Raw genomic sequence first — 22,500 nt, forward strand, 5'->3', positions numbered from 1 at the left:
TGGTAGATTCATAAAGAGTCAACCAATGGGGTAACAAAGAGACATTACGAGCCATACTAGCCTACATTACCAATTTGCTGTCCATTCTGTACCAATAGGGAATACAGTACTTTCTAAGAGAGATACTTACCGAAATGGTTCCAGGTAACGATGGGAGGTGGGGACCCGCTGACCTTGCAATCAAAACGGGCGGTGCGACCCTCTATGACCTCCAGGATGTCCAGCTTGCGGGTGAACAGGGGCTCCCTGGAGGGAGTGACCTTTAGGTGGGCACTAGAGGTCAACTCCTCTGGAAGAGGAAGGAAAACCACCAGCAATTATATATATATATATATATATATATATATATATATATATATATATATATATATATATATATATATATATATATATATATATGCCATTTAGCAGACGCTTTTATCCAAAGCAATTACATTCATGGTTTTAAGTAGTTTATAGACAATAAGTGATTTACAAATTGTTTAAAAAAGAGGTTTTAACTCATTGGTTGAAATTGTGTAATCATCATTTTTGGTTCTTGCCAAGTAGTGTGGATGTATCATTACATTACTTACAACGGCAGCGATTCATTACTGTCGTATAAACCCATTATTTGGCAAGGAAGTTTTCTTTCTGGAATTGTCATTTACCTTTGGCAGTGCTCAGCTTGCAGGTGTAGGTTCCACTGTCGTCTTCATGTACTGAGTTTAACAGCAGCCGGCACCTGTAATAGAAATCCCCTCTGTCAGCTGCCTGGACCTTATTACACGCTCCATGAGCTAACACTGCCTCACATCCACTTGTGTGGGCTGTTTCTTTCATTAGAAAAAGTGAATGTCCATTCACAGTTTGCTTACGGATGAAATGTTGTTATGTCAGAAATTGAATTTTGAAGGCCCCCTCCATATTGCTCTGACAAACCATCCAATCTTCTCAGATCAGAGTGGATGAAGGAGAAAGGGGCATGGAAAGGAAATCAATTCAAAGATTGGAGGCACACCCTCTATCGCTCTCATCCATTCAATCAAGGGAAAAGGAAGGAATTCACTTAAAAGCATTGAAGCACCTTTCCCTTTCATAATGTCTAGGCCAGGGCACTCCAACCCTGTTCATAGAGAGCTACCTTCCTGTAGGGTTTCACTCCAACCCTGTTCATAGAGAGCTACCTTCCTGTAGGGTTTCACTCCAACCCTGTTCATAGAGAGCTACCTTCCTGTAGGGTTTCACTCCAACCCTGTTCATGGAGAGCTACCTTCCTGTAGGGTTTCACTCCAACCCTGTTCATAGAGAGTTACCCTCCTGTAGGGTTTCACTCCAACCCTGTTCATGGAGAGCTACCTTCCTGTAGGGTTTCACTCCAACCCTGTTCATGGAGAGTTACCCTCCTGTAGGGTTTCACTCCAACCCTGTTCATGGAGAGCTACCTTCCTGTAGGGTTTCACTCCAACCCTGTTCATGGAGAGCTACCTTCCTGTAGGGTTTCACTCCAACCCTGTTCATAGAGAGTTACCCTCCTGTAGGGTTTCACTCCAACCCTGTTCATAGAGAGTTACCCTTCTGTAGGGTTTCACTCCAACCCTGCTCATGGAGAGCTACCCTCCTGTAGGGTTTCACTCCAACCCTGCTCATGGAGAGCTACCCTCCTGTAGGGTTTCACTCCAACCCCAATTGTAACAAACCTGATGCAGCTTATCAACCAGCTAATTATTAGAATCAGGTACGTTAGATTAGGGTTGGAGTGATAGCAGGGTTGGAGAGCCTTGGTCTAGTCCTACCCACCTCTTCCCGTTAAAGGTCATCTTGCAGTTGAGGAGTGCCGGCTGAACCAGTTTCCCATTGGACAACCAGTCTACCTCCACATCCAGAGGCCCGGTCATGTGACACTCAAACATGGCCGACTCTCCGGCCGTCACCGCCACGTCTCGCACCTCTCTGATGATGGCCAGGACTTCCTGTGCCGGGGAGGCTGGGGAAAAGACAGAGGAGAGACCAACACAGATCTGTTACTGTTGCAGCTAGAAACACAAGCATTTTGCTGCACCTGCGATAACAACACACTTTGATTTGATTTAGAGCTTTTTCAAACTGCAGCTGGCACCAACCCTAATGGTCAGTCACTGACGCTGGTCTTGTGGATTTTGGAGTGATCTTTACCTTTGACCTCTAGTTTGCATTCGCTCTGCTTGGTTCCGTATTCGTTGATGATCTTGCAGGTGTAGAGTCCTGCATCAGATCTCTGTGCTGAAGTGATGATCATTTCACTGGTGCCGTCCTCTGTCTCACGCACAATGAATCTGCCATTGGTTTTTAGGGTCACTTTGTCCCTCAGCCTAGGTGATAAAAACAGGTACATTCTGAGCTCTTGCAAAAGCAAACGAGAGAAATGCATGACAAACTGTACTGAAACACACTGAATACTGTATTCTTACCAGTACACCATAGGTTTAGGCTGTCCTCTGACTTTAACAGACATGGTAACCTCCTGTCCCTCTGTCACCCCGTGGTCATTCAGGGCTGCCTATCAAACCAAAAGACGAAGACTGTCTAAAAGCCGGTACATTGAATACTCAATCACCCTGAGACTATTGAGATGCCCCCTGAATCTTCTTTACCTGAAAGGAGGGAGGATCTTTGAAGAAGGCATATTTAGACTGTGGCCCCACCCCTCGTGAGGGTGGTTCTCCAATCTCCATGACCTCCTCCAGGGGGCTCAGGTACTCCTCGTCTGATTGGAGGGGACTCGTGACCTCCACCAGGGGCAAGCTGCTCGGCTTCCCACCATGCACCTGGGTCAGCTCTGGAGTAACAACTTAATACTTGTTTATCATATACTGTATCATTTGAATGTATTTTAAGGATGTCCCCACCAGAGGAGGCCGGTGGGAGGAGCTATCAGAGGACAGGCTCATTGTAATGGTTGTAATGGAACGGTACCAAACACATCAAACATATGGAAACCACATTTGACTCATCTGCATTAATTCCATTCCAGCCATTATAATGTGCCCATTCTCCTATAGCTCCTCCCACCAGCCTCCACTGGTCCCTACAAAATGGTGCCCCATGTGAGCACGATCCTTTGCAGCATCAAAATGAACAGAACAAGCGCATTGTCCTGTCTATGCAACACAGAGCGAGGCTGGGTAATAAACATGAATTTTGTAATATAGATAAATAAAATAAATAAACATTACTCACAATAATTCCACAAAGACGTTTATGGACCAGCCCGATATGCCAAAGTAGTTAACAAAATGGACACATTGCAACTTGATAGTGTTTGTGAGGCATAAAGCTCAGAGAATGTAGCAATAAACATTAACTGAATTGCTAGAATATTCCAAATTAGCTTCCCAACAAGCAGCTTATGAGTGCTCCACTGTCTCCTGTTCTGCTTGTGTGTTGCTCTACTTGTATCACCATGGTGACAAGAGTGTTTGAAGAGATGAGAGATTTGGCTGGAGCGATGGAGACACACCCACACCCACACATACAAACACACACACACACACACACACACACACACACACACACACACACACACACACACACACACACACACACACACACACACACACACACACACACACACACACACACACACACACACACACACACACACACACCCACCCACCCACCCACCACCCACCCACCCACCCACCCACCCACCCACCCACCCACACCCACCACACCCACACACACACACACACACACACACACACACACACACACACACACACACACACATACATACATTGCTGAGAGACCCTTTGAAGTGACCAGCGCTGGACAAGATAATGGATTAATCCCTGAATCCCTGACCCAATCATTCTGTGAGACTAGCCCAGTGCCACAGGAGACTCACTGTCTCCACCCCCAGCCTCTCCACAAGTCACAGTTCATTCAGCTCCACAGAGGAACCATAGTATTATAGCAGCCACCTCTTTACAAAAACCATGGGCTCCAGAATTCAATTTCACTGTCAAGATAAACAGACAATGTTCTGACAATAGAACGAGAACAATCGACAGAAGCTATAGATAAAATATGAAAAGCTTCTCTCCCGTTAGGAAAAAGAACAGGGGAGCTTAGTATATATAGAAACTGCTTGCTTCGATTGCTTGGCCACACACATGAAGAGATAAAGTCATCAACATCACAGAGACTAAAGCTAAACAAGGACGTCTGCAGAAAGAACAAAGGACATACAGGCATTTCAGATGTTTCGAGGTCTTAGAACCAGAAATGAATGAGTAAACAAGTGAAAACCCATTGATGTTAAAATGTTCCAATTTCTTCTAACTATGCCAAAGAAGTTTCAGATGTGGAGATCGAGGACTCACCTAAGAAGTTACATGTCTGAGTCGAGCCTGTGCACAGACAACCAGCACCAGCTTTATTCCTGTAATGCTGCCAACGTTTACACAAATGCTGCATGAAGCAAGACTTCCTAGCCTGCTGCTAATAATCTACCAATTCAATCTCATCCTCCTCTCCCTCTCAATTTCCTCCTTCTTCTTCAGCTCCAAATTATCTTCTTCCTTCTCTCTGTCCTCCAGCAATATTACATCAACCCACATTCCCAATATTACATCAACCCACATTCCCTGTAGCCTAAAGGATTTGATACAACATTTTTTTAAACTGATAAAATCAAGTCAGACTGCAATATTGCAGTATTTACGTGATTCGTTAACACCAAAGACTTTTGGAAAGCATCTCATGTTGTGGATATATACTCCAGTTGCAAAAACTCAGCATTTGATGTACGTGGGTTAAATTCGGACGTTTAATTCCCTAAATCTCCTCTAATACACGACCGTATAAATCCCAACTTGATGCGCCAAAATCCTCACCCACCCAGAGAACCATAGCAACATGACTCATAATCTCGTTGTGCATGAGTTTGGCAATTTCCCTGACTCGAATCATCGCAGATAAAGAAAGGGTCTGTGATCGTAACATTAATCTCACACTGGGACATTACAACAGACCGCCATTGAGAACAAGAGGCTGCTATAAATACCTAGTGGTAGCCTCCACTGGCCTAATATGGCCAAGCAGGCCTGGACGCTGAGCTAGTGCCAGAAAACTACAGCAGTAGCGTTCACTCTACAAGGTAACACGGTGCAGAGACATTACAGGACTGGATAAAGAGCTTGTGACACATTCAAAGGAAGTTTCAATAGTTTGGCTTCCTCAAAAGATATGGAAGGAGTGGCTCTAAGAGAGCGAGAGACATTTATGAGCATTTTGTATGTACATTGGATTGTCACAGAGATCTGTGTGTTTCTGTTTGAGGTAATAATTGTATTATTGCAGCCATTACTCAAGTGACTGCAAAGGACTGTGGTTGCATTTTGATTTGATGCAGGAGTGGTACTGTTTGTCTGCATTGAGAGCTGTGGTGTGATTTATCTTTTTATATAACCACAATTCTAACTATTGACTATTGACCGAACCAACAGACATCTCAGCTAATAATACACAAACTAAAGTTTTATGTCCAAGAGGAATACTCATTCTGTTGACCAAGACTAATCCCCAGTTTTGAACATCCGCCTAACTCACTGAAAATCCGTGGACCTTTAGTGACTGGAGGGCAAATCTTTGTTTTGAAATAACTTTGAAGTGCCTTTCACAAATTATGAGTTGCCATGGCAACTATCTGTGAATGGAGCTTGTGCTAGGGATGGGATGCCCCTTTGTTGTTATGAAGACAAAATGTCAGAGCAGAGCTGGCAGGGGATTAGGATGGGGACTTGTGGTGTTTGCGTGTGTGTGCGTGCATGCATCTGTCTGTGTGTGTGTGTGTGTGTGTGTGTGTGTGTGTGTGTGTGTGTGTGTGTGTGTGTGTGTGTGTGTGTGTGTGTGTGTGTGTGTGTGTGTGTGTGTGTGTGTGTGTGTGTGTGTGTGTGTGTGTGTGTGTGTGTGTGTGTGTGTGTGTGTGTGTGCGCTGTGTGTGTGTGCGCTTGTGTGTGTGTGTGCGTGCATGCATCTGTGTGTGTGTGTGTGTGTGTGTGTGTGTGTGTGTGTGTGTGTGTGTGTGTGTGTGTGTGTGTGTGTGTGTGTGTGTGTGTGTGTGTGTGTGTGTGTGTGTGTGTGTGTGTGTGTGTGTGTGTGTGTGTGTGTGTGTGTGTGTGTGTGTGTGTGTGTGTGTGTGCATCCCAGACAACAACAACAAATGGTGTGCCTTTAATTCCTAGTCAATTGATCAACTAGAAAGTATGTCCTTCTGTGTTCATGCCTGTGTGAGTGTGTCTGTCTGTAACCCCGCTCACCTGATTTGATGTAGAGCGTGGCGTTGCAGGATGCTTTCCCGGCCGCGTTGACAGCGGTGACGCAGTATGTCCCAGCGTCTCCAGACCTCATCTGGGTTATCAGTAGGGAGTGCTGCTCCCCCTCAGCCCTGACCACATGGGACGGGCTGCTCCTTATCAGAACGTTACTCTTCTTCCAAGTCACTGCATTCCAAGGGGTCATACACAAAGACACATCTCAGACCACGCTCAGACAACTTAATCACAGTCCCTTCCTCTGTGTCTAGATGCAGAATGATGTGTGGCCCCTAAGCATCAATCCAAGGTCAGTTTGACATACAGGAAATATTCAGACCCCTTCCCTTCGTCCAGATTTTCTGACATTACAGCCTTATTCTAAAATATATTTTTTTAAATAATACTCATCAATCTACACACAATACCCCATAATGACAAAGCGAAAATAGGTTTTTAGCATTTTATCAAATATATAGAAAATAATAAACAGAAATATCTTATTTACATAAGTCAGACCGTTTGCTATGAGACTCGGAAATGAGCTCAGGTGCATCCCGTTTCCATTGATCATCATTGAGATGTTTCTATAACTTGATTGTCCACCTGTGATAAATTCAATTGATTGGGCATGATTTGGAAAGGCACACACCTGTCTATATAAGTTGACAGTGCATGTCAGAGCTAAAACCAAGCCATGAGGTCAAAGGAGTTGTCTGTGGAGCTCCAAGGCAGGATTGTGTCGAGGCACAGATCTGGGGAAGGGTACCAAACAATGTCTCCAGCTTTGAAGGTCCCCAAGAACACAGAGACCTTCATTATTCTTAAATGGAAGAAGTTTGGAACCACCAAGAGTCTTCCTCAAGCTGGCCGCCCGGCCAAACTGAGCAATCGGGGGAGAATGGCCTTGGTCAGGACCAAGAACCCGATGGTCACTCTGGCAGAGTTCCGGAGTTCCTCTGTGGAGATGGGAGAACCTTCCAGAAGGACAACCATCTCTGCACAGTGTTACCCTGTAGAGTGAATGCTACTGCTTGGAAAAAGCCACCTAAAGGACTCTCAGGCCATGAGAAACAAGATTCTCTGGTCTGATGAAACCAAGATTGAACTCTTTGGCCTGAATGCCAAACGTCATGTCTGGAGGAAACCTGGCACCATCCCTACAAGTACGGTGAAGCATGGTGGTGGCAGCAACATGCTGTGGGAATGATTTTCAGGGGCAGGAACAGAGAGACTAGTCAGGATCGAGGGGGAAATGAACAGAGCAAAGTACAGAGAGATCCTTGATAAAAACCTGCTCCAGAGCGCTCAGAACATCAGACTGGGGCGAAGGTTCACCTTCCAACAGGACAGCGACCCTAAACACACAGCCAAGACAATGCAGGAGTGGCTTCAGGACAAGTCTCTGAATGTCCTTGAGTTGAGTGGCTCAGCCAGAGCCTGGACTTGAACCAAATGGAACATCCCTGGAGAGACCTGAAAATAGCTGTGCAGTGACACTCCCCATTCAAACTGACAGAGCTTGAGAGGATCTGCAGAGAAGAAATGGAGGAACTCCCCAAATACAGGTGTGCCAGGCTTGTGTCGTCATTTTTAAAATAGATTTTATTTCACCTTTATTTAACCAGGTAGGCCAGTTGAGAACAAGTTCTCATTTACAACTGCGACCTGGCCAAGATAAAGCAAAGCAGTGCTACACAAACAACACAGAGTTACACATAGAATAAACTAAATGTACAGTCAATAACGCAATGGAAAAGTTTATATACAGTGTGTGCAAATTAAATAAGATTAGGGAGGTAAGGCAATAAATAGGCCATAGTGGCGAAATAATTACAATTTAGCAATTAAACACTGAAGTGATATATGTGCAAAAGATGAATGTGCAAGTAGAGATACTGGGGTGCAAAGGAGCAAAAAGAGAAATAACAATATGGGGATGAGGTAGTTGGGTGGGCTATTTACAGATGGGCTATGATAAAGTGCAATGATCTGTGAGCTGCTCTGACAGCTGGTGCTTAAAGTTAGTGAGCGAGAAATGAGTCTCCAGTTTCAGTGAGTTTTGCAATTCATTCCAGTCATCAGCAGAGAACTGGAAGGAAAGGCGACCCAAAAAATATTTGGCTTTGGGGGTGACCAGTGAAATATACCTGCTGGAGCGCTTGCTACGGGTGGGTGCTGCTATGGTGAACAGTGAGCTGAGATAAGGCGGGGCTTTACCGAGCAAAGACTTATAGATGACCTGGAGCCAGTGGGTTTGGCGACGAATATGAAGCGAGGGCCAGCCAACAAGAGCATACAGGTCGCAGTGGTTGGTGTATATGGGGCCCAAGAAGACTCACGGCTGTAATCACAGCCAAAGGGGCTTCAACAAAGTACAGAGTAAAGGGTCTAAACACTAATGTAAATGTGATATTTTCATTTTCAATTTTTAACAAATTTGCAAAAATGTCTGCTTTGTCATTAAGGGTTATTGTGTGTATTGTGTGGAAAAAACGATTTAATCCAATACGGCTTTAACAAAACAAAATGTGGAAAAAGTCAAGAGGTCTGAATACTTTCAGAAACCACTGTATTACCTCATCATGGTCCAAATGTGTTTGGGAAAGGCAAAAGCTGACCCCAGAGCTTTGCTTAACCTCTACCTGGAGATGACCTACCTATTGGGAGGGGGCTGCCAGTGATGACACATTTGAGCAGGACCTCAGAGCCAGAGGTGGCGATGGTGTCCCCCAGGGGCCTCTCAAACGCTGGTTTCTCAGCTGGCCCCTCATCTGCCGACATGTAAGAGTCATCTGAATCGTCTCCTACAGCAGAAAGGCAGGAGCTGTATTACTTTCCTTCTATACTGTACATATTAATCTATTTAGGACGGTAAGCACAATAATGTCTAGCTGATGTGTCGCCCAGTGGATACCTGCAATTCAGTGTCCTACCTGTCTCAGGAGACATAGGCTGACTTTCCCAAGACTTTCCCGAGACTTTTCCCTTCTTCTGAGTCTTGGAAGCCCTGCCCTCCTTCTTCCCTGCTCTTCTCGTCTTTTCTCTCTCTCTCTTCTCTCCGGCCTCCTCCTCTTCCATTTCCATGAGCTCGTCCTCCACCAGGATGGTAGGAATGGTCATCTTCAGCGAGGGAGAAGTTCTCCATGGCTCTCCCTTCCGTCTCTTCGTTAGAGGGCTGATGGAAGGGGTGGAGATCGGGGTGGGGGACAGCCGTGGTGGCTTGGGGGGATAGGCAGAGGCTGGCTCTTTGGCATTGGTCGGTGATGGTCCTCTCTGCATGGTGGGGCTTGGAGACCTGGGGCTTGGAGGCCTGCGGTGGTGTAGAGGTTTCTCAAGCTCTTTAGGAGAGGAAGGCCCTTTGGGGTAGGTAGGTGGTGTTCTTTGTGCGGTAGGGGTTGGAGACCCGGGGTGGTCCATCCTGGGTGGAGGTTGTTCTAGCTCATTATCAGCCAAAGGCTTCACCGCTGTGGGAGAGCTCCGAAGGCCTTCCCTGTGTCAAATGCATTATGTAATGTTGGCACAGAAAATAGAATAGAAAGGAATTATGTCATTTATATCTGTAATGTGTGTGTACATATATCACTATTGAGCTGTCAGACTAGTGTGTACCAACGCACACAGGTACACACACGCGTACACACAAATCGACCAACACAAAAACACACACACAATGTTAATGGATCATCTCAGCCTACCTGGTTGGGCTTTTCCGCGTGACTCTTGATGAGGGTGATCGTTGTCCTGGTAACTGGTTAACCAGTACTGTCTCCATGGAAACAGAGCCTTTCCCCACACTTTTAGACTCAGACGGCTGAGCTGACGCTGAAGCTGAATCATGCTGCTCCCGTTGAGGAACATTCCTTTGATCTGCCAGACCCTTCTCATGGGATTGGGATGATTTTCGGGATGAAACACTCTCTTCAATGCTCTTCCCTAACAGTCCTCTCTCCTCCAGGACCTTCGCCCTCTCTTCCAGCTTCTTGACCACCTGAGGGGGAATGGGCTCCAGCTCGCCCACAGACTGTCTCTCCATCTGGGGCAATTGCTCGGTGGAGTAGGCCTTCTTCAGGTTGGGCCTCCCCACCAGCTTCTTGATTCTGGCCAGCTCCTCTGTGAACTTGTTCTGGAAGCTCTGGACCCTCTGCTGGTAGCTTGGTTTGTCCTCCAGAGACGAGGCCCTCTTCTTTCCGAATGTGGAGCGCCTCGAGGCCGCGGCATCCGGCTGGCTTGTCCCCTCCTCTTTGGAGACCCCCTCCAGATCGCAGGATGCCGCCCGGCCGAAAGAGCGCCCAGATCTGACCCCCGCACTCACCTCACTCACCTTTTGTTCAAACTCCTTGATCTTGTCAAAGATCTTGGGTGCGGCGCGGGCCAGTTTGGGTGTCTTGCCACCACTGCTGCCGCTGCTTGAAGTATGGGAGGAGGCTCCTGAAAACATCCCTGGGAGTTTTTTGTTTTTGACCACAGCTCCTCCTAGGGAAGGGTCTTGGGTGCTGTGTGAGATGACACTGTTCTTATGGGAGCTGAGAGATGTTGTGGGTTGGGATACAGTTTGACTGGACTGGGGTGAGGCAGGACTGAAGGATGGGCCTGTTTGGGTTTGGGGGAGAGAAGGAGATGGGATCCTGGAAGATGGGGGTTTTAGGGAAATGGAAAGTTAGACATATAAAGAAGGGACAAGGAGAGGCCCAGGTTTTTGGAAGAGGAAGAAAAGTCATTGGATGTTTGTGTGCTCGGTAGAGGATATTTGCTTGAGAACGTTTGTTTGAATCTTGTAATTGTGTGTGTGTGTGTGTGTGTGTGTGTGTGTGTGTGTGTGTGTGTGTGTGTGTGTGTGTGTGTGTGTGTGTGTGTGTGTGTGTGTGTGTGTGTGTGTGTGTGTGTGTGTGTGTGTGTGTGTGTGTGTGTGTGTGTGTGTGTGTGTGTGTGTGTGTGTGTGTGTGTGTGTGTGTGTGTCTACTTAAATGTGTGTCCACTGCTTTATGAAATAGTAATACTGTTTATAGTCAATATAATTTGAGTGTTGATTTCTCATTAGGACAGAGGTACCTTTCACAAATAAACAGAACATGGAATGGCCATAAAATGAAGTGATTTTAGCACAGATAACACTTCCCTTATATGGACACAAACCTTAATACACTATAGTAGATAATGCATGGGTCTAACACAACATGTGTAGGAGCCAAATAGATCATATTGTATATTTGTATGTTTCCAATTCATGATCCCTGTCAAGTGTATGTTCCCCCTGTAGGCCAATGGAGAAAACAGTTAGAAGTCATTCAAGCTCCAAGGCCTACTGGGAGTAACTGGAATGGCAGGACACAGGTGTTTGCCCAGACCAGACCATGAATGGTCAATGGTATCATGTTGCAGTGACACATAGAGAAATAATACGAGTGCTGTATGAATGAATCTAATACTAACTCTTCCAACATAACCAGGAAAGACTCCTATTCATCAACTATGAAAACAATCACACATCCCGTTGACACACACACCTCTCATGTTAGCTGGACACAGTCAGTTTAGTTGGGATGAAACTAGCTCGCAAAGACATGCAGACAAACATCAGCTTTGATTCACACTTCCATTTATGCGTGTGACAACAACGCTATGAAGATATCCAGGATTATCTGACGGTAATGCTAGTAGAACACGGGAAACCATTTGGTCAATATACATGGCATGCAGCAAAAACCCAGGGAAACCGAAGGCTTCAGTGGTACTTTTTGATATCATAATAAAATCGAACCAAGACAGAACTGAACACAGCTGGAAAATGTCATGGCATGAAGTCAAAGGAAGGTATGATTAAACAAACATAAATAATGAACTATCGGAAGCAATGATGATTTGTAAAAAGCTAAAAGGCAAGGACACAAAAGGAAATTTTAAATACATTATACATTTGATAGAAAATATGAAATCTTTGGGAATAAATGGATCTTGGAAAATCATGATGTGTAATATTTTGTGTTTGTTGTATCTGTTAAAGTTGGGAAATTGGTTTGGAGGCCACTCTTTTTCTAATCAGTGAAAAGAAGAAGTTGTCCCTATAAAGGCATGGAAAACGTTCTTCCCCTGTAGAGGCTGAACATGCTTCCATAGTAGTCGCTTCCTACAGACACACTTTCCTCTGACCCCAGCATGGGTTGGTTAGTGCGAGCCAGGTTAGCGTGTGACGCCCGGATCAAGGGCTCCACACCCAGGTGTCTGACTAGGGCCCCTGGCCCCCCATCGGTCCCGCCGCAGAGAGCTTGCCTGCCAGGGTGTGTTGGGTCCTGGGCCCCTGGGGGCCGCGAGCCCAAAGCCATGAGCTCCCTCTCCACCACTGGGTCATGGCCCCCAGGAAGGGTGGCCCTCCGGTCAGGGCTGGAGTCCATCATCCTACATCCTTCACCTGCAGGGACAGAGGACAGGGGTCAGGGGTCAGTCTGGAGATGGAGACTTAGAGAATAATGTGGATTAGAGAGAGAGAATTTAAGGAATAAAGGAGAGAGAGCGAGAGAGGAGAGAGAGTGGGGGAAAGAGAAGGAGAGAGCATGAGCGACAGGGAGAGGGAGCGAGAGCAAGAGAGGGGGAGAGAAAGAGAGAGAGAGAGAGAGAGAGAGAGAGAGAGGGAGAGAAAGAGAGAAAAAGGGAGGGAGAGAGAGAGAGAGAGAGAGAGAGAGAGAGAGAGAGAGAGAGAGAGAGAGAGAGAGAGAGAGAGAGAGAGAGAGAGAGAGAGGGAGGGAGGGAGGGAGGGAGGGAGGGAGGGAGGGAGGGAGGGAGGGAGGGAGGGAGGGAGGGAGAGAGAAAGGGAGGGAGGGAGGGAGAGAGAGAGAGAAGAGAGAGAGAGAGAGAGAGAGAGAGAGAGAGAGAGAGAGAGAGAGGAGAGAGAGAGAGAGGGAGAGAGAGAGGAGAGAAAGAGAGAAAAAGGGAGGAGAGAGAGAGAGAGAGAGAGAGAGAGAGAGAGAGAGAGAGAGAGAGAGAGAGAGAGAGAGAGAGAGAGAGAGAGAGAGAGAGAGGGAGGGAGGGAGGGAGGGAGGGAGGGTTAAGACAAGCACTAGAGGAATGTCTAAACCAACCAAGATGATTGATAAAGTAGAGAGGCGGGAAAGAAGGAAATAAACAAATGTGTTCCACCCCAAGCCCTGAAACAACCCCCGAGCTCGATCAATCAGATAGTGATTGACATTTTATCGACTGGAGTTGGAGACAGAAATGCGTCGGTAGCTGAAACAACTTGAAGTCAGCAGCTTCCTTTAACGACTAAACCCATTTATTGGGACGAGACTAGGAAACGAGGGAAAATAAAGCAAGCAGCATCTCCCACGAGGACTGAGGATTCTAAACAGACTCAGCTCCACAGACAAAACACAAATTCAGATCAAAAGCTCAATGTGAGCAAACTGTAGTAGACGGAGGATGGAGCCTACTAATAAAAGCACACAGCCTTCCAAAATCTTGCCATGCAGATCCTTAAAATCCCCTCTGGCAGTGCTTCTCCGGGCGCTCCGGGTGGAAGGAAGGGGAGTGGTCTACGAATCCTCCCATGCAGGTGTGGAACGGGATTTGTTTGAAATGGGTCTTCCATTTTCCATGACTCTTCTGAAGCTAATGATGATGAAAGACATTATCCTCACACAACACCTTACTAACCACAAGCATCCTACGTGTATGCATTATCGGTTAACAAAAGGTTCTGTTGGAACCAATGAAGATTTTTACTTTTATTTTGGGGGGGAAAGGAATTAAATGATCTGGTGGAATATAATTGACATGCATTATTAGTGAAGATGATTTCTGTGCAAAGGGACAGTTATTTGAGGAAATGCAATTTGCGTTGCTATCTGGTTGATACTTGGTCATGTATTCAAAATCTCACTGCAGGTGGGGCGAAGTCTTTGTGTTGGTTCCTTTGTATGAAAAGAACAAACACTGAATCCCTCCTCCACTCTCATTTGATAGCGCCATTCTCTCGGTCTGTCAACACGAAACCTTCCAAAGTGCAAACAGTCTCTTTACAACCGAGCAAGGAGGACAGAATTGAACATAGATTTGTGCTGCTAGAGGAGTGTATCCATATTCATGGACTACATTTAGACAGGCTGGTGACCCCTGTTGTGAAGCATCTGCTTTGGTGGCACCGATGAGCACTGTGATAACAAATCATCATCAGTTCCCTATCAAATCCTGTTTCATCTATATTTCCATACACAAAGAGTTGGTGCTGCTAAGTAAAGGGGTGGTTATGATGTGATGTTCACGATGGGGAAATGCTCTGTTTTCTGAAAGCCAGGGCTCTCTATCCAGACCATAACTCTGTAGGGTGGCGGTGACAAACACACACACACACACACACACACACACACACACACACACACACACACACACACACACACACACACACACACACACACACAGACAGACAGACAGACAGACAGACAGACAGACAGACAGACAGACAGACAGACAGACAGACAGACAGACAGACAGACAGACAGACAGACAGACAGACAGACAGACAGACAGACAGACAGACAGACAGACAGACAGACAGACAGACAGACAGACAGACAGACAGACAGACAGACAGACAGACAGACAGACAGACAGACAGACAGACAGACAGACAGACAGACAGACAGACAGACAGACAGACAGACAGACAGACAGACAGACAGACAGACAGACAGACAGACAGACAGACAGACAGAGAATGCAACGGCTCCAACCGAGGCAGCATGTAGGTCAGAATGTCACATTGTCACACCATTACATCATGGCGTGAAGGATTAAAGGAGTCTGTCACATCATATATACGTTTCATCCAACGAGTAGGGCTTATGCCAACATACACATAGTGCCATAACCGACAGTCACGTTAAAGCCAGGCAAACACATGCAGTTACTTAGTGCCAGAAGAATTATGCTTATGTCTTAATCCCGGAAACCTGATTTACAGACTTGATTAAGGACGGGCCTCTAAATCACAGATCATGCTCAAGTTAATGAATGAAGTGAATTACCTGCAGGCACTCTTAGGCCAGCCTTGTCCTGGTGCCGCCCGCCAGGTCCTTCCTTGGTTTCAATTGGGACCTGGGGCTCCGTGGCTTCATCCTCTGTGGTTTCAGAGTCTGAGGGGAGGAAGATGAGGAATAGGACGGTGAGAAGAAACCGAGAGAGGAATAAAACAACAGCTGAGTCTGAGTCACAGTGACAAATGACACTTCATTTTCACTTAGCGACAGAGAGGATAATGGGCAATAGAGTTGAGCCTTGGCAGGTCTCCTTCAGAGGTAATTCAAGTGGGAATCACTGAACCGTGTGATAAAATAATTGATATGTTTAAAGATAATGATTAAATAGTTCTACCCTGAAACGTAACCATCAGGGAGTATAGTTTATGTAGCATGTATAAGGAATAATTAAAGTATTAAACATAAGTCCAACTAGGTTGGACTGGGAGGGAGAGAAATGTGTGTGCCTAAGAAAATACAGAGAACAATTAAACTGTGTTTGAACCGACCTGGCAGGAACTCTGAGAAACTTATGAGGACAGGGAGTACTTCTCAATGTTCCCCTAATCTCAGAGGAATGGAACCGTCGGCTGGGTAGTGATACACAGTGGTGAGAACTATAAAACTCACCTACTGTTTGTGTGTATGTATGTGTGTAGGATACCTACTGTTTGTGTGTATGTATGTGTGTAGGATACCTACTGTTTGTGTGTATGTATGTGTGTAGGATACCTACTGTTTGTGTGTATGTATGTGTGTAGGATACCTACTGTTTGTGTGTATGTATGTGTGTAGGATACCTACTGTTTGTGTGTATGTATGTGTGTAGGATACCTACTGTTTGTGTGTATGTATGTGTGTAGGATACCTACTGTTTGTGTGTATGTATGTGTGTAGGATACCTACTGTTTGTGTGTATGTATGTGTGTAGGATACCTACTGTTTGTGTGTATGTATGTGTGTAGGATACCTACTGTTTGTGTGGTAGTATGTGTGTAGGATACCTACTGTTTGTGTGTATGTATGTGTGTAGGATACCTACTGTTTGTGTGTATGTATGTGTGTAGGATACCTACTGTTTGTGTGTATGTATGTGTGTAGGATACCTACTGTTTGTGTGTATGTATGTGTGTAGGATACCTACTGTTTGTGTGTATGTATGTGTGTAGGATACCTACTGTTTGTGTGTATGTATGTGTGTAGGATACCTACTGTTTGTGTGTATGTATGTGTGTAGGATACCTACTGTTTGTGTGTATGTATGTGTGTAGGATACCTACTGTTTGTGTGGTAGTATGTGTGTAGGATACCTACTGTTTGTGTGTATGTATGTGTGTAGGATACCTACTGTTTGTGTGTATGTATGTGTGTAGGATACCTACTGTTTGTGTGTATGTATGTGTGTAGGATACCTACTGTTTGTGTGTATGTATGTGTGTAGGATACCTACTGTTTGTGTGTATGTATGTGTGTAGGATACCTACTGTTTGTGTGTATGTATGTGTGTAGGATACCTACTGTTTGTGTGTATGTATGTGTGTAGGATACCTACTGTTTGTGTGTATGTATGTGTGTAGGATACCTACTGTTTGTGTGTATGTATGTGTGTAGGATACCTACTGTTTGTGTGTATGTATGTGTGTAGGATACCTACTGTTTGTGTGTATGTATGTGTGTAGGATACCTACTGTTTGTGTGTATGTATGTGTGTAGGATACCTACTGTTTGTGTGTATGTATGTGTGTAGGATACCTACTGTTTGTGTGTATGTATGTAATATAAACCTACTGTTTGTGTGTATGTATGTGTGTAGGATACCTACTGTTTGTGTGGTAGTATGTGTACAGCTCTAAAATGGATGTCTTTGTATAATGGACTTCAGAACATTCTCTGGATAAACTGCACTAACCTTTTGCATAAGCTGAGTCTTTGACCAATTATTATTAAACCCATGGTCTTACAAACCTTGGGGATAGGTCAAAGCTATTGATTGTCAATTATTATCATTGGGATTGAAAATTCTCGTGACACCGTGATGTGAAGCCAAATGTGGCATCTAGAAATACACCACTAGACTGGTTGAAATATCTTTATAGGAACGACGTTCTAGACTGGCTTCCAGTCTAGAATGTCGTCACCTACTCTGCGTTTCACAAAGGCACGGCGGTTGGAACCAAAAATAAAACTTTTGGACCGGTCTAATGTCCATTGCTCATGTTTCTTGGCCCAAGCAAGTCTCTTATTCTTATTGGTGTCCTTTATTATAGGTTTCTTTGCAGCAATACAACCATGAAGTCCTGATTCACACAGTCTCCTCTGAACAGTTGATGTTGAGATGTGTCTGTTACTTGAACTCTGTGAAGCATTTATTTGTGCTGACATTTCTGGGGCTGGTAACTGTAATGAACTTCTCCTCTGCAGCAGAGGAAACTCTGGGTCTTCTTTTCCTGTGGCGGTCCTCATGAGAGCCAGTTTCATCATAACACTTGATGGTTTAGGCGACTGCACTTTAATAAACTTGCAAAGTTCTTGAAATGTTCCAAATTGACTGACCTTCATGTCTTAAAGTAATGATGGACTGTCGTTTATTGCTTATTCGAGTTTTTCTTGCCATAATATGGACTTGGTCATTTACCAAATAGATCTATCTTCTGTCTACCCCCCTACCTTGTCACAACACTACTGACATATATTTAGATGAAATATTCTACAATGTAGAAAATAGTAAAAATAAAGAAAAACCCTGGAATGAGTTGATGTGTCCAGACTTTTGACTTGCACTCTATCTCTTTAATAGATATTAGCACCCAATATGTACTGTAGCTGTGGCCCTTTATGTGGAGGCCTTGTGCAAATCATCTCAAAGGAGAGAAGTCAATTCAGCGACCTTTGATGGGATCAATAGAGATGTTACAAAGAAGCTGACATTTCTAGGGAACATGTTAAGAAAAAACATGAACCACTTATTAAGAGGCTTAAAAGGACATTATTCATGGGTGAAACACGAGAAGAAACTGTCACATGGTCAGAACTAAATGGCGGGTGGTGCAAAACCCTGTGCAAATGTTTGGAATAGAGCAATAGACATATTCAAGAGACAGAGAAATCAAATAGATGGAAAATTATAAAGAAAGAAAGGGAAGAGGAAATGAGTCCAGACAAACATGGGAGGACCTCTTTCACAACAGTATCTTGGCTTGTAGACGTAACAAGAATCTACAAAAAGTCCCCTAGGGGCTTAGCACATTGATATGGCAAATCAATAATAACAAATAAGAGAGAGAGAGAGAGAGAGAGAGAGAGAGAGAGAGAGAGAGAGAGAGAGAGAGAGAGAGAGAGAGAGAGAGAGAGAGAGAGAGAGAGAGAGAGAGAGAGAACAGACAGATGACAACGAGAGCGCGAGAGAAAACAAGACTGGTTTACCATAGCTTTGCTTTCGGCAGGAGCGGAAAACTTCGCTTCCATAGTGGCAGAAAGAGAGGGCAGACGGGAGGGCACAGTTACTATAGAAACCACCATCTCTCTCACCCACACGACCAATCGGCTCCATACCCATTAGAGTCTAAAATCACCAGCCCAACTGCCAACCCTGACACATATGCTTAGATAGCCTACTGCTGGAGCTTGCTGAGGAAGAGGCAAGCAAATGGGTTATGCCTCATTTCACTGTCATGTTGCTTTGGATAACAGTATCTGCTAAATGACAGAAAAGGGAGTATATGTGAAACAGACAATAACAGCGATCATACACTTTTAACAGTCAATTTCCTTGTGCATTTGGGTTCACCCATCTGTACCAAGTGGGATGGGACTAAATAGCTGGACACACACTGTGCAAGGAATATCGACTCAGCAATATGAGAGGCTGTAGTTCAAAATGTCTCGCTGCAATACACACCGCGGATTAGATTAACAGTTGGGTGGAAATATGATTTGGAAAAGGAGCTGTGAGCATTTCTGTTTGACTGAGATTCCAGATGTAATGCTAAACTAAGACCCTCAGAAATGATTCATTCTGTGATGTTGTACAGAGAGGCAACAATATGATTACAAGAAAATTGCTTGTGGGGGCGGAGGAGAGGCATTCTGACAGCTAAATAATAAAAAAGCCCACTGTCTTTTTCCTAGCAGCAATTAAAACATGAAAAATGCATGAAATTTCTGTACTAAATCATTTTTTTAACAAAGATATTTTTTAATACAGAAAGCGTTAAGTGGTTCTCAGATACAACAACAAGCTAAATACGCACAGTAAAACTCTGTGTAATAACTATGTATTAATAACTGTGTAATAACCATTATTAACGGTGTAATAACTATTATTAACGGTTTAATTACTAAGTAATAACTGTGTAATAACCATTAACTGGGTAAAACCATTGTTAACTGTGTAATAACCATTATTAACTGTGTAATAACCATTATTAACCTTGTAAAACCATTCTTAACTGTGTAAAACCATTCTTAACTGTGTAAAAATTATCATTAACTGTGTATTTACTATTATTAACTGTGCAATTACTAAGTAATAACTGTGTAAAAACTCATACAGAAAACACACCATGGGTGAACCTTCCAAACGTCTTGGTGGAGTGTCCGGTCCTCTGGAATAATAGAGAGACAGAGGGTTGCATGAGTCAAACCAGCAAAAAGTACAACAGTCATGAAACGTAATGAGTTACTGAAATCAGAGGATAACATTTTTGTCAGAATCCAAAAGAAAAGGCCCAAACAAGAGAAGAAGCTCATATCTCCAACTCCATAATGTCCTGCATCCTACATCCTTATAACCTCATCTAAAACTCTACACACTGATGATAACTTGATAAGTGATAAGTCATTACTTCCAATGACTCCGATAACCTTTGATGACTCCTATGACTCCTATGACCAACCATCGATCAGGACCTTGAAGAGCTCAATGGAATGACTCATTACAGTACAGAGACACAGAAAACCCTGAAGTCAGAGTAAAGTAGTGATTCAACTGCTAGATCAATCAGGCTGCTCTGCACTCTAAGTACCATACCTACTGCTATTTGCCAGCCAGAGCCTGTTGATGACGTGTTGCCTGGTGGCCACAGTGAGACAAAAAACAACCGAAGCAACTAGACGCGTCCATTGTCAATCTCCTGTTCCTGATTATGGGGAACTCTGGGCAATCATATCAACACATACAGATGTAGGATCTTCATTTGAGCCAGTTTGCTACAGCAGCAAAATAATACTGCAGCTACAGGACATGTGGATTATTATATGGATTATAACATTAATATTAATTATATAATGTTAATATTGTTATATTAAGAGACATATTTGTAGGGGTAGATACATGTTTCATTAGGGCTAAGTCTGACATTTGAAAGGGGAAATTACAAACTTTAGAAGCCTTTTTAAAACGTGAATAGACCACAAGTTGCAACGGTCGTCGTATGAAGAAGGTGAGGACCAAGGTGCAGCGTGGGAAGTGTTCATCATTTTAATAAACTGAACTGAATGCTAAATACAAAGTGACAAAAGAGAACAACCGAAACAGCTCCGTCAGGTGCAGCACACACTAAACAGAAAATAACCACCCACAAACAAAAGTGGGAAAACAGGCTCCCTAAGTATGGTTCTCAATCAGAGACAACAATTGACAGCTGCCTCTGATTGGGAACCATACCAGGCCAAACACATAGAAATATAACACACAGAACAAAACATAGAATGCCCACCCCAACTCACGCCCTGACCAAACTAAAATAGAGACATCAAAATGGAACTAAGGTCAGGACGTGACACAGGTTTGCATCTCAGCAACAAAAGAATGATCAAATTAGATGCTACATCTGTAGTAGGCAGAACCAGGCACAAACTGCATTTCTGCACAGTAAAGGATTCTGGCTTGGCAAGGCTAGGGAATCATTGGGCACCATAGTTTCCTTAAAGGTCTATACTGTTTATCGCAGAGTTTGGAGAGGATATTTCACAAGGTTTATATGGTTATTTCTGAATATAGACTGTGTCGTACATACTGTACCACATAATTGTACTTGGTCATCTGGTGCTACATATCAGTTGTCTGCACTGTGGCCCAGTGACACACTTCTCTATTCTCCACAGATCACATTGGGGATAAACCCAAATGTCAAATCCAAAATATCAGACGTTCTCTGCCAGGATACACGTTGTAGGGTACACATATGGTAATTGGAATAAAATGTCTTACAAATGGAAATTTGTCCAAAAGCTGATTTTCCACCCAGCTCCCAAAGGCATCTTCCCACCAGCCAACAAAATGGGTCATTGACCCTCAGGGTGGCATTCTTTGTTACCGTGTCATGTGGAACTGTAAAGTCATAACCACTGTGCCACAGAGGCCACTAGAGCCCAGAGGACACTGAGGACATTCCACACAGAGAGCCAGAAGACCTACTGTACAGACCTGGATTTATTAACCTATAGCAACAAAGATCTGTGTTTACTGGTAAAATGGTTAAAGTGTGGGGAACAAAGTATGTATCCTTTTCCTCTTGGTTCTAGTAATCTATCACAAAGCCATTATAGCTCTGTAGTTCTCCATGAGAAAACGGCTTAGAAAAGAGCATGCACCTAGTGTAACAAAGCAACTTTGTGTCTGAAAGGTAGAGACTCACCTGGAACCTCTTCTTGGACCAGATTTTCTTCATGTCTAGAAGTAGTGCCTCTGTATCTCTCTTTCTCTCTCTCGATGCCCTCCTCTCTGGGTTGCAGATTACCTGTGGCACTTACTCAGCAAAACATCACTGCTGGGATCCTACCCAAATGGAGTGTGGGCCAACCACAATAATTGAGATTGAGCTCTCTTCACACGCGTGGGTGTTTATAATCCTCTGGTCTGGATGAGAGGAGGAACGTTCGGGGATTACAATCCACAACATCCAGGTGTCTTTGTGTGAGAGTGAGAGTGTTTATCCGCCAAGGTGAGCAGCATCACTCTGACGTATCAGACTCGGACTGCTGCCGGAGGAGAAAATGTTTAGCCGAACGCTGACACAAGCCGAGCCGGTCTCCATCCCCTCCAGCCCATCCCTCCCTCCTTCAACCAAGACCCTCCTCGGAGCAACAGTAGCCAGGCAGAGAGGAACAGATTGAGACCCCAACCCGTGAGGACAACAGTGGAGAGGTGTGATCCGGAGGAAGGAAAACTACCTGCTCCTCTAAAGCATCCTCTCTGTCTCCTCTCTCTGACA

General features: G+C 44.4%; 1 protein-coding gene across 1 annotated transcript in view; it reads right to left on the bottom strand.

The window, feature by feature from the left end:
- The window catches only part of LOC124010727 (striated muscle preferentially expressed protein kinase-like), a 46,716-nt gene that overhangs the window by 7,870 nt on the left and 16,346 nt on the right, over positions 1 to 22,500 (bottom strand). The window contains exons 3-16 of the mRNA XM_046323371.1: positions 19,848 to 19,890; positions 18,710 to 18,744; positions 15,296 to 15,403; positions 12,546 to 12,684; positions 9,974 to 10,903; positions 9,212 to 9,768; positions 8,936 to 9,082; positions 6,282 to 6,464; positions 2,613 to 2,797; positions 2,430 to 2,518; positions 2,155 to 2,330; positions 1,780 to 1,966; positions 651 to 724; positions 131 to 289 (exon numbers count right to left, since the gene is read on the bottom strand). Of these exons, the coding sequence (XP_046179327.1) occupies positions 131 to 289; positions 651 to 724; positions 1,780 to 1,966; positions 2,155 to 2,330; positions 2,430 to 2,518; positions 2,613 to 2,797; positions 6,282 to 6,464; positions 8,936 to 9,082; positions 9,212 to 9,768; positions 9,974 to 10,903; positions 12,546 to 12,684; positions 15,296 to 15,403; positions 18,710 to 18,744; positions 19,848 to 19,890 (3,012 nt within the window). The remainder of the gene's footprint in view (positions 1 to 130; positions 290 to 650; positions 725 to 1,779; positions 1,967 to 2,154; positions 2,331 to 2,429; positions 2,519 to 2,612; positions 2,798 to 6,281; positions 6,465 to 8,935; positions 9,083 to 9,211; positions 9,769 to 9,973; positions 10,904 to 12,545; positions 12,685 to 15,295; positions 15,404 to 18,709; positions 18,745 to 19,847; positions 19,891 to 22,500) is intronic.

This window comes from Oncorhynchus gorbuscha, linkage group LG23, assembly GCF_021184085.1.
Source record: "Oncorhynchus gorbuscha isolate QuinsamMale2020 ecotype Even-year linkage group LG23, OgorEven_v1.0, whole genome shotgun sequence".
Lineage (NCBI taxonomy): Eukaryota > Metazoa > Chordata > Actinopteri > Salmoniformes > Salmonidae > Oncorhynchus > Oncorhynchus gorbuscha.